At 52.5% G+C, this 16,748-nt stretch overlaps 1 protein-coding gene across 1 annotated transcript; it reads right to left on the bottom strand.

Moving 5' to 3' along the window:
* Window positions 1-217: 217 nt before the first annotated feature.
* Window positions 218-15,178, bottom strand: TRARG1 (trafficking regulator of GLUT4 (SLC2A4) 1). The gene is made up of 3 exons (XM_065909661.1): window positions 14,442-15,178; window positions 4,191-4,323; window positions 218-2,888 (listed from the first exon to the last, which is right to left on the bottom strand). The coding sequence occupies exons 1-3, from the start codon at window positions 14,826-14,828 to the stop codon at window positions 2,875-2,877; spliced, it is 534 nt and encodes a 177-aa protein (XP_065765733.1). The 5' UTR covers window positions 14,829-15,178; the 3' UTR covers window positions 218-2,874.
* Window positions 15,179-16,748: the final 1,570 nt, after the last annotated feature.

The raw sequence follows: 16,748 nt of genomic DNA, 5'->3' as shown, positions 1-16,748 counted from the left end.
TCTTCAACTCCTGAGGTCTTTGTTCAGAAGGAACAACCAAGGGAAGACCAGCGTCACTCACCGGAGAACTAAGTCTAGGAGAGGACAAATGACTTGTCCAAGAGAATGCTCCATGCTCACAACAGAACCCCTGGATTGCCAGGCTCCCCAATGCCCCCCAATTTGTTTGGAGCCCCTTGAACCCAGCAGCACAAACACACAGGTCTTGATGGGCAGTCAGCTTTATTTCTTTCCATGCAGAGAAATACAGAGACGAGAACTGGTAACTGGGGGCTGGTGAGGGGTAGCGCGTGCTGTTCCCTAGGGGACCTGGGCAGGGGCTGGTTCAGCACCACAAGCTGGGGGACCACTGTGTTCATGCAGCTAGTGCTGGACCCATGATGGAGCTGGGATGGCAGGGCCACTGTCCCTTCATCTTCACCAAGGCCTGAGGGTGTCAGGTGCCCTGTGGGTGAGGAGCAATGAGGACCTTCTCTCCCAGTCTTACTTCCGAAGGGTTTCCCGTCCTCGGCTCCTCTTTGCCAGAAGAGCCAGCCTCTTGGGGCCTCTGAGCTACATTCTCGGTATGAGTAGAAAACTCTAGTCATTCTTGCCCAAATGGAAGGATGCTCCTGCTCTGTCTGCTCCCGCAGCTGTCTGCAGCGGCTTCTCTCTCTCTCTGCTATTCTGGGTTTGGAGGAGGAGCCAGTGTGGGTGGCAGGGGGCAGTGAGGGTCTGCTTTCATGGGTGTGCCTGTGGACAGCGGGACAGGTGTGGGTGTGTGTGTGTGATGGTCCCGAAGCACACAGAGGCCGCAGTCCTGCCTCTGCCCATGAGACCATGCCTAAACAGTCTGGTTCACTGCTGTTGTCTCCCTGGGGGGGCTGAAGCTGGGGACCCCTTGGGGCCTACCAGGAGATGCTCACTCATGACCCTTCCTTCCAGAGTTGGGGCCTGTGAATGTCAGATTCACAGACCACATGACTCCCCTGGCCTGACCTTGAAAGTGACACGAAGACTCTGGACTCATCCCCTTCCTTCCCCGACAAACAGGGGCATCTCTGTTTTGGCTTCAAAGGTCCCATAAAACAGATTCAGCAGGCCCCTCCTTTAGGTGTGAGAGAGGCTGGGGTTTATTCCCAGGTGGGGCACTGATGCAGGAATGCCAGCCCCAGAGTGTTTCAGGGCACTGAACACTCGCTTCAATTCCCCTCCATCACACAGGCCCTCCTAGAAGGCTCAGAGCTGCACCCCCCAGAGCTCCTCCCGGAAGACATAACCTCTAACAGTCTCCCTCCCCAGGAGCCTCTGAGGAGGGTGGGGGAGACACGCGGGAGCCCTAAAAGGAGGCATGAGGGTGCTGATCAGGGGCAGAGAAAACATTCTCAGCCAACTTGGAGCCAATATGCCCTCCTAGCCTCCTGGAACCCTGGCTGCTAGGCAGGGCCTCCTGGGGTGGGGGTGGGGGGAACCCAGAGCATCCATTACCCAGGGCTTGGGGGCTGCAGTCAGCTGGGGAAGTGGGATCAGGAAAGACCAGGGGGAAGTCTGAGGGGCCCCGCTTCACTCCCTCCTGGTGCCCCATTAGGTCCTGAGACACAGGCCATGGTGTCCAGGCCCCTGATTCTGGGCATGTGAGTGTGTTCCCAAGCCCGGAGTTCCCGAAGACAGGACCTTTCAGCCAGGCTCTTCCCTCCGTCTTGAAATTCTCTAGACCCAGGAAATAGCAAACCTTCATGAAAACTCTTGGACCCACACCCCTAAAGGAGGCACAGACATCCCTAAGGGCCTGGGAGCCTAAAGGAATTTCCCCCAGGGGTGGTTCCAAGGCAGACTCTGGGGAAAACCTTTGCTGTTAGAGGCTTGTCAGGGGCGCAGGGTGAGGCATAGAGCATCAGAGGCAGCTGGGGTGGGAGCTGGGAGCCATGCCCCACCTGAGCCTCTCGGCATGAGGACCTTCAGCCGCTTTGCACAGGGACCCTGAGCCCCTCCACATGAAACCCTGAGTTTGTGCCCCAGACAACCAGGTGGTCCCCGGATGAGAGCTCAGGCCTGAGTTCCTCTTCACTAGCCGACCTGGAGACGGAGTCAGGGCCCCGGGAATTCTTGATTGGTGCCCCAGACTGCAGCCCAGGTAGGGAACAAGAGGCAGACTTGGGTCATCCCGGGAGATGTTCTGGGACCAGGCGTCTCAACCAAGAGGCTCCTGAGGCTGAAATGTTTGAGAAGAGGTCCATGGGTCATGCTGTCCCCATTTCTGTCTCTACCAACACTTCTCTTGGTGCCCTCATCCTGCGATGGAGGATTTAAGGGTGGCTGTTGCCTCTTTCCAGGGCAGCTGCACGTCCCATGTGTCCGAGGGGTTACAGGGCAGATGCTAAGTAGCAGTTCGGCCTCTGAGCTCAGGGCACCAGCTGGGATCGCTTCAGGCATGTGGCACAAGGCATGCAGGCAGTCTTTTTTCATCCCACCTCAAGAAAAATAGAAAAGATAAAGTCTGTGTCTTTGCTTTTGGTCGTGAAACACGCAGGGACTCTCTCCCCACCATGGTCTCGTTGGCGGGAGTGGTTTCTTCTCACTCTGGCAGTATATGCCTGCTTGACCAATCCCAGGAAACCACCGGGATGAGAAACCAGCCAGAGCCCGGGGGTTAAAATACGGGGACATGCCCAGGAGACTGGACCACCTTATTCATCTGTTTCAGAGTCCATTTCCAATCCTTTCTTCCTCTCTTTTCCCGCCATTTGATGTGGGCTAGCAATGGGGTGACTTGGGGGGTTCCCTCCAAGTTTGTGCTTTTCGAGCTGGGGGATCGTCCTGTCCTCCGGGAGGCGTGTGGGTGGAGCTCTTCAATGGGCTGGGGCTGCTTCTGCTAGCACCGCCCCCTAGTGAGTTTCATTTCTTCGGAACTGTAAAGAAAAGAACAGTGACAGCAGGATGGAGCTCAGAACACGGGGTCTCCCGGGCCCTTTTTGGAGGATTTGGGGTTTTGTTTCCTAGGGGGAGATGGTAACAGAGGTGATTCGGTTTGAGGTTCCGGGTGGAAGTAAACTCCTGCCAAGGAGAGGACTGGCATCTCAGTGATTGTTTCACAGGTGGGCATGGTGACCCCTGAGGCTAGACACATTCCTGCTTGAATATTTTAGTGAAAGCTAAATAGTCCCCTTGCAAATTTGAGTTCAGCAGTTGTTACTTGCCATGGAATGTAACATGGGCTTCCCCGGTGCCTCAGATGGTAAAGAATTCACCTGCCAATGCAGGAGACCCAGGTTTGATCCCTGGGTCTGAAAGATCTCCTGCAGAAAGGAATGGCAACCCTCTCCAGTATTCTTCCCTGGAGACTTCCATGGACAACAGTGGGCTTACAGTCCATCTGTCCGCAAAGAGTCGGATACAATTGAGTGGCTAACACTAATACACAAGGAAAGAGTCCTGGGTCAGATTCAAGCAGAGCAAGACAAAGAAACTGGGGCACTGGAAAGTGATGCTGAGGCTCATGCCCTGGGCGAGTGGGCTCCTGCCTCGCAGGGACCTGCATGCCTCTCAAACTTTGTGGAACATGCTTCTCCTCAAACAGGTAAAGGAGAGGACCTACATTTTTGAACCCAGACTAGCTGATTACAAACCTGAACTCTTCCCTCTCCTATGAGGCCATGACCCTGCAGCCAAATCCCAGGATTTCTGTCCCAAGATGAACGCTCTGTTTTCTAGGTCAGTACCTCCCAAACTTTAATGATGGGGTTGGGAATTTTACTAAAGTGCAGATTTTTATTCAGCGGGTCTGGGTGGGGCCTGAGATTCTATATTTACAACCTGTTCCCAGTATCAGCAGCCAAGCTGCTGGCCCATGGGGCACAGGTGGTAGGGAAAAGTGTAGGTTGGTCACCAAAGGGGCAGAGGTGGTTGGAGGCTTCCAATACCAGTGTGTGATTAGAGGGAAATGGACAATACTGACCCACATAGCCCAGAAATTCTCAAAGTTGCTGGGCTTTGTGAGTAGCACTCTCCAGCCATTGGAGAGCCAGAAAGCCAATCCCACTCAGCTGGTCCCTGCAGACGACTGGATGCTTGCTTTTCTGGGGTGTGAGGTGAAGGCTATGGCGCCCACATGCTCTTACCCTTCCTCCCACCACCACCCCTGTCCCAGGGGGCTGGGCCACATCCTTCTGTGGTCCCCACACCAAGGGAGCTGGGGTGCCGCTGGGCCTCACCTGCAAAGTTGACAGTCACGGCCACAATGATGATAATGATCCCCATGATGATGAAGGTGATGCTGAGCGTCCCGGCCAGGCGGCCCAGCCTCCGGGCCCCGTCCAGGTCCCCCTGTTGCACGCTACTTCGAGACTGCAGAGAGAGGGTGGTAGAAACCCTGTCCTCAGCAACCTTGCAGGGGGCCCCTTGCCTGAGCCTCTGAACAAACCCCCGTCCCCGCTGCAGCCTACACTTGAGCAGCCCCCCTAGGGGAGAGGCAGGGACCTCCTTCAGGAGAAGTGGCCTGGACTCAAGTGGCCAGACCTCTTGTGGGAATCCCTAACCAAGCTTGCCCATCGTTGGCTGGGGACGGCTGGAAACATAACCGAGCAATGCCGGGCATTATCTCAGGGTCTTAGTTCCCCAACCAGAGATCGAACCCATGCCCCCTGCAGTGGAAGCACGGAGTCTTAACCACGGGATGGCCAGGGAAGCTCCCAGGGTGTTATCTCAGGACAGGGATGGGCAGGGTGGTACAGTAGAGACTGTGGGCCTGGGAGGGTGAACCATGTCCAGGCCATGCTGAGCTGGTGGGAAAGATAAGCCGGGCCCCCTTGAACACCAGCCCAAGGCTCACTCTTGTAGCCGCACTAAGGCAGCCCCTGCGACTTTTTCTACGGCCCAGCACACCTGCCTCCTTTTCTTATGAGCCCCCTTTTGCCATAAAAGGAAAGAAATCACTGGCCCTCCCTCCCCCAACTTCCCACCCAGGTACCACATCCTTGTTCAACCAAGCCCCCTTCCCAGATCACACTGGAAAGGTGAGTTGTCTTGGGTTTGAACCAGCAAGGCTCGGGCTGGGGTGGAGCCATGGATAGCTTCACAGGGACCATATCTGATTATTATCATCCTCAGTGAACTCAGCTTCTCTTGGCCCCGCTTGGTTGGATTAAATCAGGTGGGTGCGAGGAGGGAGATGAACAGAGGATGTAGAGACAGAGGGTATTCCGAGGGGCCCAGGAGTGGCTCAGTAGGAGGTATGTCCCAAGCTTGTCCCTGGAGACCCCTCACCACTGCCCAGGGCTGGCTGCTGATTCCTCCAGCTCTAGAACTTGGACCACTAGAACAGGAACAGGAAGGAGTCCACTAAAGGTGGTGACTGCTTTCACATCTTGTTTTTTATTATTATTAATTTATTTAGCTGCGCCAAGTCTTAATTGTGGCATGCAGGATCATTTTTATTTGCAGCACGTGGGATCTAGTTCCCTGACCAAGGATCGACCCCAGGCCCCCTGCTTTTGGAGCACAGAGTCGGAGCCCCTGGACCAGTGGGGAAGTCCCTGTTTGGTTATTTTTTTTATGTTCTGATTATTGGAAGCTCCTGAGTTCAGCATGGAAGCGTCAGGTACCTTGATGATGATGGTGAACAACAATGACAAAGACTTATTGAGCCCTTGTTTTATGTCATGCAGCTTGTTAACAACTGTGCCTAAATTACCTCATTTAGGCTCAGAATCATCCTACGAGGTTGGCAGTGTTGCCCACTTTTGAAGACGCTGAAGTTCAGAGCAGCAACCCTCCCACCTGTGTTCTCTTCAGTGGTGCACCTGGGTCCTACCTTCATCTCTCAGAATTCTAACCGATCCCTCAGCCCCACCCCCTGGTTCCCTCTGCCAAGCTCCTTCCAGTCCACCACCACCTGCCCGCTGCAGCGTGCCCTGACTTCCTTTGCCCCAAACCACAGCTTCCTGCTTCCCAGATCTGCTCCTTGCCTTGTGCTCCTCCTTCCTCTTGTTCAAGCCCCAATTATTATCAACAGCCTAGAGTTCTCCCACTGAGTCATAGCTCCACTCCCATCCCAACACAGTAATTAATTTCCCCTCCTAGTCAATTCCACTGCAACTGTCCTCTGGAGCTTTGTTGCACCCGCCTTAGTTCCAGGTGCCACTTGTCACTCAAGTCAAGGCAACAGCCTCATGGAGATGCCCCCTTGGCTCCAAGCTCTCTTTCTCTCCTTTCTACTTCCCACACCACCAGTCCATCCTACAGATACTCATGCCAGGCCTGGTGCCAGGACCGTGGGATGCAGCAGTGAACAAGAGAGCCCCCAGCTGTTATGCTCATGGAGCCTGCTTCCCGGTGGGGGAAGCAGGCCACCATCATGACCCCACAAAAGTAAAATTGCAACTATGGGTAGTGTTTCAAAAAAGAGGTACCTGGTCCTATGAGAGTTTGTAAAAGGGGAGAGTCAGGGAACACTTCCTAAAGGGAGGATATTTGGATTGAGATATGAGATTGGAAAGATGCTAAAGCTGAAGCTTCAGTCCTTTGGCTACCTGAAACCTAGGGGCAGAGGATGGTGGGGCAGAGGATGGTAGGGCTGGATACAAGTTTCCAAAAGACCTCCACCCCTGCCACAGCCCAGCCGTTGTGGGGGATCAGAAGAGAGTTAAGAGCTGATATAAAAGCTCAGAGAGATGATGGTGGCTGAGGCAATCACTCTTGCTCAGCATCTCCCATGGCCTCCCATTGTCTGCCAAACAAAGTCCAAACTCAGGTTAGCTTTGCATTTCCTCGTTTGAGCCTCTGATATTCTCTTCCACGACCTCTGGATCTGAGCTGTTCAGGGTATGAGCACTGACTTGCTTTTGCTCATGCTATTTCTTCCACCTGCATTCCTGCTCCCCCACAACACCACACGTCCAAATCCTCTCCATCCTTCAATGGCGGGCTCCAATTCCACCTCCTCTGTGAAGCCCACCGAGATTCCTCCACCTCCACTGGAATGGTCATAATCCCTAGCATCGTCTGAGCATTTACCTCGTGTCAGGAACTATGCAAGCTCAAGTCCAGACCTCAGTCTCTCTCTGCTCCCCAGGGACATTAGGGCACCAGCTCTCCTTGGTCTTCCCACCCTCTCCTTCTTGACTATATCTTTCTCTCTTCGGTCTCGAAGAAATCCTCTGTTTATCTCACCCAGTTGTAAGCTCCCCACTGCCCACAGGAACAAATCCAGATTCCATTTTGTGACAGGTGGCACCCTCCTGATCTGGCCTTTCTCCACTTCTGCAGTCGCTTCTCTCCCCACACCTGCGTGGTGTTCTGTGCTCCAGCTCCTCATCTGTAAAATGTCCTAATGACAATCCCTGCCTCATAGGAGTGGTAGAGGATAAAATGCTCTAACAGCCGGCAGCTCAGGTCACCAAACTCAGGACATCAACACCAAGGCAACAATGGGAGGAAAAGGGAGCAACATACAGAAAGTCTTCTGGGATTTCTAGGAAGTTCAAGTTCTGAAATCCAGGAGCTACCTTGAATCATAATCAAGGGACTCATTGTCAGCTGTAAGTATGGCCTTGGTGGGGGGAAGGGCAGACACTTTGAGATGTGTCCTGCCCCCCCTCACCCCCATTTTTCAGAAAAACAGTTGTCTGTGCAGCAATGATTCAGGACCATGGAGAGAGGCACACATGTAGTTTCTAGGGTATGAAAGGTGAGGAGGAAAGGTGAAAGAGATGTTTTTTCAGTTACACTGAACCCAACTGCACTTCTTTATCCACAGAGTGATCAACCACACATGCCTTCAAGCATGAGGGGTGCCATTAAGGAGACACCCTGGAAATGGCCAGATGGATCAGAACAGACCTAATTGTGGTTGCTTTGTGGTGTCAGGCACTTTATACATTCTATCCAATGTAAATATCACAACTATTCTGTAAATCTTGGTTTTCAGATCTTTAAAATAGAGGGAAAGTAATTGCCTCTAAGTATGCGGCCTTTTTTTTTTTTTTTTTGGCCATACCACATGGCATGCAAGATCTTAGTGCTCCCACCAGGGATCAAACTTGTGCTCCTTGCAGTGGAAGCACAGAGTCCTAACCACTAGACCACCAGGGAAGTCCGGAGCCCTGCTTTACATGAGAAGTTCTCCACTGCTAGCTGGCCCTCATTTCTGAAGTTCCTCCCCACCCCCATGAGTTACCAAATGAAGGATCCATAAGAAAACCCTCATTTCTTTTCTTGAGTAAATTACCAGCTGCTCTCCATCCCTATCAGTTGCATCATCTTCCTCTTACACAAAACAGCTCAAGATGAAGGCACAATAATAGTAATTGCAGTAACGGTTGTAATGACTGAATTAATAGATCATTTGTGATCACAGGGGCTGTGGGAATGGTGAGTGAGAAAACAATTTATGAACTCAGGTTATTACATCAGTGAGGAAAGATGCTGAAGAAAAGTGTGAGTGTGGAGAAAGGATGCTGGGGGCAGGGAGGATGGGGTGAAGAGGATGCTGAGGACAACTGCCAGAGGCTGAAACCAGCCAGAGGAAGGAGGATACAGAATTCAGGAAAGAGCTTCCTCCACCCATGAGGCTCAGGCCAAGGCCCAGCAGATCTCAGAAGAGACAAGATGTGCCAGGGCCCAGGGCCCTTGGTTAATACTCTGTGCTTCCACTGCAGGGGGCTTGGGTTCAATCCCCACTTGGGGAACTAAGATCCGACAAGCCACACAGTGTGGTCAAAAACAAATAGAAAGGATGTGCTAGGACTGATCAGTTATCAGCGCTTCCACAGAGATCAAGCATCTCCCAGCTTCTGAAAGCCAAAAGGTGTGCTTCTCCATACCTTCTTCACACCATTCTCTCTGCAAACGTGCACTTCATCCTGAAAGGCCCCTGGTGTGTTGTACTGGGCTTAGTCATGTCTGACTCTTTGCAACCCCATGGATTGTACTCCACCAGGCTCCTCTGTCCAGGGGGATTCTTCAGGCAAGAATACTAGAGTGGGTCGCCATGCCCTCCTCCAGGGGATCTTCCCAACCCAGGGATTGAACCCAGGTCTCCCTCATTGCAGGTGGATTCTTTACTGTCTGAACCACCAGAGAAACCCTGAAATGCCCTGACTACAGGTTAACTCCTCCATTGCTTGAGAGAGGGGATGGATTGGGGAGATGAGGGTCCTAGGGGAGCAATCAGGGTAGCTGCAGTTGTGGATGGGAGGGGCTGGGGAGATTGAGGGGGTTGAGACAGCAGCAGCTTACCAACGGTTTCAGAAGTATGTTAATATTTTAAGCTATATCCCTGCATGCCAGCTGACTATCAGCCCTGGTCAGGGCTTAGCACTCTCATTGAGGGAAGGGATGAATCATAAATGAATGAAAATGAGCCTGCAACACATCAGTTAAATAATTAACTTGTCAAAAATGCCTAAGTAAGGAAGCGTTGAAGCCACTATGGATCTCCGCATCACTCCCACATGCTGTGGGAACAACTTACAGAGAGGCTGCCACCAAAATCACAGACAGGGCTGCCCACCTCCTCCGGGGATGTAATGAGGGGTGAGACTCCATTATATCCAAATTGCTAAAAGCCAGGAGTGCCTGAAAGCCAGATTGAGGCAGGGGCCCCTAGTCTCCAGGATCTAATGCTTGGTGATCTGAGGTAGAGCTGATATAATAATAATAGAGATAATAATAATGGAAATATGCACAATAATAATAACAATGCACTTGAATCATCCTGAAACCATCCCCCACCCCCTGGTCCATGGAAGACTTGTCTTCCATGAAACCAGTCCCTGGTGCCAAAAAGATTGGGGCCCACAGCACTGGGGGTTTGCTCTTTCCTCTGACATTGCAATTTCATTTAGTATTAATAATAACAGCAACCACTTCCATTTATTAAGCATTTACTATGTGCCAGGCTCTGGCACACTCATTAGTTCATTTAATTCTCCCGACAGCCCTGGAGGTAGATGGTTTTATTACACATATTTTATGGATGAGGAAACTGGAGCTAAGGAAGGAAGCTGAGTGGTTTGGATATGGTCATGTGCCTTAAAAGGGATAGAGATGTGATACACACCCAATTGTATCTGATGCCTGCTTGGTTAGCAATTGAAGGCTCACTGCTTGGGGTCCAGCATCTATCATTGACAGGAGACCTTGCTGGATCAGGAAGCATGGCTATTTCTCAGCCTGACCCGAAAGTAAAATGGATGAAGCCAGCCTTGCCCTGGCTACCCCAGGAGGCTTACGGGAGGTTGTGGTGCTGAGCAGGGCCAGGTCTGGACAGCTGTGATCACAGCTCCTGAGATACAGCCCCTGGTCCCAGTTGGCTGCTGTCAAAGCCACAGTAGGAAGAATACTTAGTGGTCCATTAGTCTTCCACTGATGGAGTGAGTGAGTGGCAGGGAGGAGGCCGCTGGGAGGTAGGGAAGAAAAAGAGAGAAGGGAATAGAATTATTCCCTCCCTGCACAAATGCCTAAAACATTTGGCTTCCCTGGGAGGGACATGCCATCCTCGTCACATAGATGCAGGGTGGTGCAGGTGAAGAGAACACTGGATTCAGTAGCCAGCTGATGTGCCTCTTACTGGTTGTGTGAACAAAGGCAAGGCACTGCTCTGTATGCCTCAGTTGCCTCATCTGTTAAATGGGAATGATTAACCAGACTCTGCCAGCCTCATATTACAACATGCTCTGCAGACAGTGAGGTCTAGCGGGGGTGTCAGGGCTGCAGGTCTCCTTCCACCCTGGGGTCAAGTGCTTGATCTTTCACTTGGTAACCAGTGGGGGACATCAGATGAGGAGCTTGGAAGTCTGTTGGCAGACCCGGAGACACCAGCATAGAGACTTAACTCTCCACACTTTCTGGCTCTCCTTCACCCCCACTGCTGCGTGGGACCACTTCTTTCAACTCTAGATAAATAACTGCCCCCCTCCCTCCCTGGGGCATGGGAGTGTCCTATGAACCAGTAAAGTGAATATCACAACAAAGTGACCCACACAGATGTTTTGGTTTCTCAGTATATATAAAAGTTATGTTTATTCCTTACTGTAGTCTATTATGTGTGAAGAAGGAATGTACCTACCTTAATTTTTAAATTTTGCTTAAAAATGCTAACCCTTGGGACTTCCCGGGGAATCTGGTGGTTAAAACTTTGCCTTCTAGTGCAGGGGGTTCGGGTTCAATTCCTGGTTGGTGAACTAAAATCCCACATGACTGGAGGCAAAAAACCAAAACTTTATAAAAACAGAAGCAATATTGTAACAAATTCAGTACAGATTTTAAAAACACGTGCATGCTAAGTCGCTTTAGTCTTGTCCAACTCTTTGAGACCCTATGGACCGGTAGCCGGCCAGGCTCCTCTGTCCATGGGGATTCTTCAGGCAAGAATACTGGAGGGGGTTGCCATGCCCTCCTCCAAGGGATCTTCCTGACCCAGGGATCAAAACCACCACTCGAGTCTCCTGCGTTGGCAGGTGAAATCTTTACCACCAGCACCACCGGGAAACCCAGACTTTAAAAATGGTCCACATCAGAAAAAAAAGATCTTAAAAAAAAATTCTCATCATTATTGCTCAGTGAGTTGTGATCTTCTTGCAATAGTAACACTAAAGACCACTGATGACAGATCACCGTGACAAATATAATAATAATGAAAAGTTTGAAATATTTTGAGAATTAACAAAATATGACCCCGAGACACAAAGTAGGCAAATGCTGTTGCAAAAAAGAGCACTGATAGACTTGCTTGAGGCAGGGTTGCCACCAACTTTCAATTTGTAAAAAATGCAATATCAGTGGAGAACAATAAAGCTCAATAGAACAAAGTATGTCTGCTTATGAAATGCCCAGAAGAGACAAATCCATGGAGACAGAAGGAAAATGAGTAATTACTCAGGTCTGGCAGGCAGGTATTAGAAGGAGTGATAGAAAAATGGTGCTGGGTTTCTTTCAGAGGTGAGGAACATATTTTAAAATTGATTGTGGTTATGGTTGCACTTATCTGACTATATGAAAAACTGCTGAATTGTACACTCTAGATGAGTGAATGGTATGATAGGACTGTCTCTCAGTTGTGTCTGACTCTTTGCGACCCATGCACTGTAGCCCACCGGGTTCCTCTGTCCATGGAGTTTTCCAGGCAAGAATACTGGAGTGGGGTGCCATTTCCTACTCCAGGGGATCTTCCCAGCCCAGGGATTGAACCCGCATCTCCTATATTGGCAGGCAGATTCTTTACCACTAGCACCATCTGGGAAGCCCTGAATGGTATGATATGTGAGTTTTATTTCAAAGCTCTAAAAGAAAAAACCCAACAAACACGTGGTGGCTTCCCATCCTCCATCAGGGAGACACTTGCCTAATTTCCTGCCTCCACATTCTAGCACTTACTGTGTGCTGGGTGCTTTAGCACTTTGCATGGCTCATAGCAGTGTGCTTTAGGCGCTCATTCGTGTCAGACTCTTTGGACTGTAGCCCGCCTGGCTTCTTTGTCCATGGAATTTTTCAGGCAAGAGTGGGTTGCCATTTCCTTCTCCAGGGGATCTTCCCAACTCAGGGATCAAACCTGTATCATCTGTGTCTCCTGCACTGGAGGCGGATTCTTTATCACTGCACCATTGGGAAAGCCCCTTGTGTGGCTCATGAAACTCTATAACTTAGGTATTATGTTGACACCCATTTTGAAGATGGGAATACTGAGGAGAATAGAGGTTTGAGTGACTTGCCTGAGGTCGCACAATACCTTGTGGTTTTGTCTAGCGTGGGCACTTCTTGCAATGTGTTGTCAGGACCTGTTTATAAATTTCTCCCCACTGGAGAGGAGGCTTGTGGGAATTGGTGATGGTGACTGGTTTAGCACCGTATTCCCTGCCCCAGGTCTGGCAACCATCAGACCTGATTCAAGAACCCAAGATGGATGTAGAAATACACCAGGGGTGGGTTCAGCGGTCCCACAGCTGTGGGCCCAGGTTTCCTTTGACAAAGGCAGCTTTTACCCAGCTCACACTCTGCCACCCCCACCAGAAGATGGATTTTAGCAACTGTTTTCTCCTGGACCCTTGTCTGCTTTTCCTCCCCAAAGCCGGTCTCCCCTCCGGGGCTTCTCCCAGTAACCAAGAGCTGTCCCTACCCAGAGCCACTGGCGGCAATCCCTGCGGCCCGGCTCCACCCCCAGCTGCCCCCGAAGAGCCGCAGGCAGCACGGGGATCTTCTCAAAGGCCCTCCAGCCCTGGCTCTTCTTCCCACGCCAACCCGCCAATCGCTGGGGCCTGAGAATGCTGCCAGTTTCCCTGAAGCCCTGGCAGGTGGTGCTGGGGGTTGGGGAAGGTGCCCTTGGCTGGAAACTGGGCCTCCGTGAAGTGGAGAGAGACGTATAAGGAAATAAGGGTTTTCTTAGTGGACAGCGCGGCAGCAGGAGAGCCCACAGCTCCCGGGGGCTGGATGACGAATGACTCAACAGTGGAGTCCCTCCAGGGGCAGGCAGACAGCGTCTCTCCCCTCGGTGTACCATCCCCTGCTCCTAACCTCATTCTGAAAGTCAGTCCCTGCCAGCCTCTCTCTCTCTCTCTGTCTCTCTCAACTTCCTGAACCATGGAATTCACTTGCCAACAGCTACCAACATTTCCTGGGGCTCCTCCTCTGCAAGCAGCCTGATCCCAGCGGCTTGGATTAGAGATGATCAAAGGTTAGGTACTCAAAACTCCACAACACAAGCATGGGAGAAGCAAGGATGAGCCCCCATACCCCTCCCTGGCCAGGCCAGCCATGCCCTCTGATACACATGCGTTCCCACCTGTGGCCCAGACCACCCCCTCCTGCCCCTGCGGGAAGACAGATATTGAAATCAGTACAAAGGTGAGGCCCAAAGGGCCCCAGCAAGAAGTTCCCCCCAGAGGAGCAGCCCTGGGGGAGCTGGGCCCCGGGCCCGCAGTCCATGGCAAGGAAGCTACTGCTCGCTCTTGGAAACCAGAGTTGCCAGAAGCTGTTAGAACACCCAGGAGGCCCTGGGGGTGGGGTGGGGTGGAGAGGTGTTACCTGGCTCCCCTTCTGAGAACGCGGGGCCCTGAGACCCCATATTGGCTGCAATCTCTGCTGATTCACAGCCCCACTCAGGAATGACTCCTTGCGACAAAGCCCCCAACCCCCGCAAAGGCCAGACCCCCAAGTTGGCTGTCTTTTCTGTGCAGAATTTAGCTCCGGGTGTCTCTCTGGGATCCCCTTCCCAGCAGGGATGTGTGAAAAGTCAAACTGCAATGTCCAAGAGCAGAGATGAAGGAGGATAGGAAACTGAAGCTCTGGGGGGGCCCTGGACCCCTCTCCAAGGGGGAGTAATAGGCCAGCTAAGATGAGGAGTCTCCCCTCCCCACCCCCAGCACCCAGCTCTTCTCTCAGCACCCTAGGAGGGGTGACTGGTGTCTGCCGGGGAGGCATGGCTGCTGACCAAAACCAGCCCCCGCCCTGCCGTGAAGAGCAGTACTTACCATGATGGAAAAGATGAGGGGCATGAGGTTGAGGGGCCAGACGGGGCAGAAACAGGAGGCGATGGCAAGGATGAGGTAATCTCTGGGAACTTCTCCGTCCTGGGCATCGGAGGTGGTGGCCGTGGAGGACGCCCGCCTGGAGCTGGCCCGGGAGGACGAGAGGGGGTGCAAGACCTCCCGGTGCCTCTCGGATATCACCCTGAAGGGCAGGCTGTGGCCATTCTGCTCCAGGTCCAGAGGCCCTGAGAGGGACTTGGACGGCTTCAGGGGCTTGTCATCCTGGCCTCCGACCTGCACAAGGAGCTTCTCCATCTCCGGCAGGTCCAGGGGTGAGGCAGGGCCTGGATCCCGCGCCGGGGAAAACTGAGGTTGTCCGGGGTTGGCCATGCTGGCCTGGGCCTTGGGCTGCTCTAGCTCCAGGGTGGGACGAGGGGCTTCCGAGGGACCTCAGTGCACCATTCCTTGGCCCAGACTGGGGGCCTACAGGTCAGGGGCAGACGTGTCACCCAGGAGAGCCAGGGTCAGCCGGGGGTGCTGGGAAGGTCGGCTTCTCCAGGCCAGCTGAACTCAGAGGCTTCGGCCAGCCTGCCGCCCCGTGGAGCTCCAGGAAGCTGGAGCCTTCAGCCCCATTCAAGTTTGAGGCCAACTTCGCTGGTGCAGCTGACAGTTCAGATGGGCGGGGAAGGAACAGAAAGCAGCTTCAAGAGCGGAGAGGAGACTGCTCCTCTCCTGAGTGAGGCTCGGGCTAAGTCAGGAAGGCTGTGTATATGTGTGTGTGTGTGTGTGTGTGTGTGTGTGTACACACCACCCAGCCTCCCTCCCTCCCTGCCCTCCTCGGAGATGCTTTTCAATTCACTTCTCCCAAGAGAACCTCCTGGCAGCATTCTGCCTCTGCCCCAGCCCAGCCCTGCCCAGGGTGACTTGGACGAGCCTCTGGCTCCCACTGCGGACCCAGGACCCCCTCCTCTGCACTGGGGGCTCTGGATGGGGAAGAAAGGCAAAGTGGGTCCAAATGGGTGTGCCTTCACCTGTCCCGGGAGACTGAGCCCTCTGCTCCTCTTCTGGAGCAGGCTTCTGCTTCTCCTATCTGTTGTGAAACGCTGAACTCTGGAGCTATTTCATCCCACCTTGAACCTGACCCCCCAAGTCCCAGAGATGTCCAGACCAGAGCTGGGCTCCAAGCTCTGGAGGGAGGGGTAGAGTGAGTATGTGTGAGGCCTCTGGAGGAGGATTGTGTCTACACCCTCTGAATGGGTATCTGAGCAGCTCCCGAGGGGTGGCAGAGGGGTTGTTAGAGAGGCGCGTTGGCCCCATCTCATGGCCCTTAGGGCTTTTCTGAGGTGCTTTTAAAGAGCCAGCAAAGATCCTTCTGTTTCAGGAGCTCCTTAGGGCAGATGCCAGCTTGAAGGGCCTCGGCCTTGGCTGCCTGTTCCATCTCTCCTAGTTCTCTCACATCTCCTCCCTCTGTTTCTGCCACCCTCTCTATTCTCTGCATCTCTTTCCACATCCCCGATCTCCCGGCTTACATTGTCTTATAGGGTGACCCAGAACCACCAGGGTTTGTGTGTGCATCTGGATGCTTGTCTGTGGTTTGGAGGAGGGTGTAGGTCATGTGGGATGGGGGTGAGAAATTAGAGGTGAGCGGGGGTCTCAGAGGTTGTGGCGTTCATTTGAGATCAGAGGTTAGGAAACCGAAACCCAGACTCATTTCAAACTGTATCCCAATTAGGCATCAATCCGTCACATCCAGAGACTGGTTTGCAGCAAGATGAGCCATTTTAGCAGAAAGAAGTAGCTTTGGATTGTGTATCACACTGGCTTCAGAAGTGCTGCTTCCAACAAGAGCCAAGACAAGCTGGAAGAGGGTGTGATGGGCAGAGAGTGTGAGCTGGCCACAAAGGGGAAGAAGGGATGGGGCAAGGGGAGTGAATTGGGCCCTTCTGCCCAGGAACTTCTAGAAACGTGCTTTTAAAATAAGAGACCTTCAGGAATTAATTCCCTGACAGTCCAGTGGTTAGGACTCCAAGCTCTCACTGCAGAGGCCCTGGGTTCAATCCCTGGTTGCTGAACTAAGATCCCATGAGTTTTGAGGCAGGGCCCAAAATAAAAAGACTAAAAAAAATTTTTAAATGAGAGACCTTCTGCAGATGGTGGCAGGTTGGATGCCCGAGAGTCCTAGACTATAAGTCAGTGTCCAGCTTCCCAGAATTCCATGTTACAATCTAGGAGCTCACTCTTGGTGGGGAGGACTCAGGCCCTATGGACCTACCACTGACCAGCCCAACCAGGCCATTTCCATAGCCAGCA

Source organism: Muntiacus reevesi, chromosome 18, assembly GCF_963930625.1.
Source record: "Muntiacus reevesi chromosome 18, mMunRee1.1, whole genome shotgun sequence".
NCBI lineage: Eukaryota > Metazoa > Chordata > Mammalia > Artiodactyla > Cervidae > Muntiacus > Muntiacus reevesi.
This window is presented reverse-complemented; position numbering and strand designations above follow the sequence as displayed.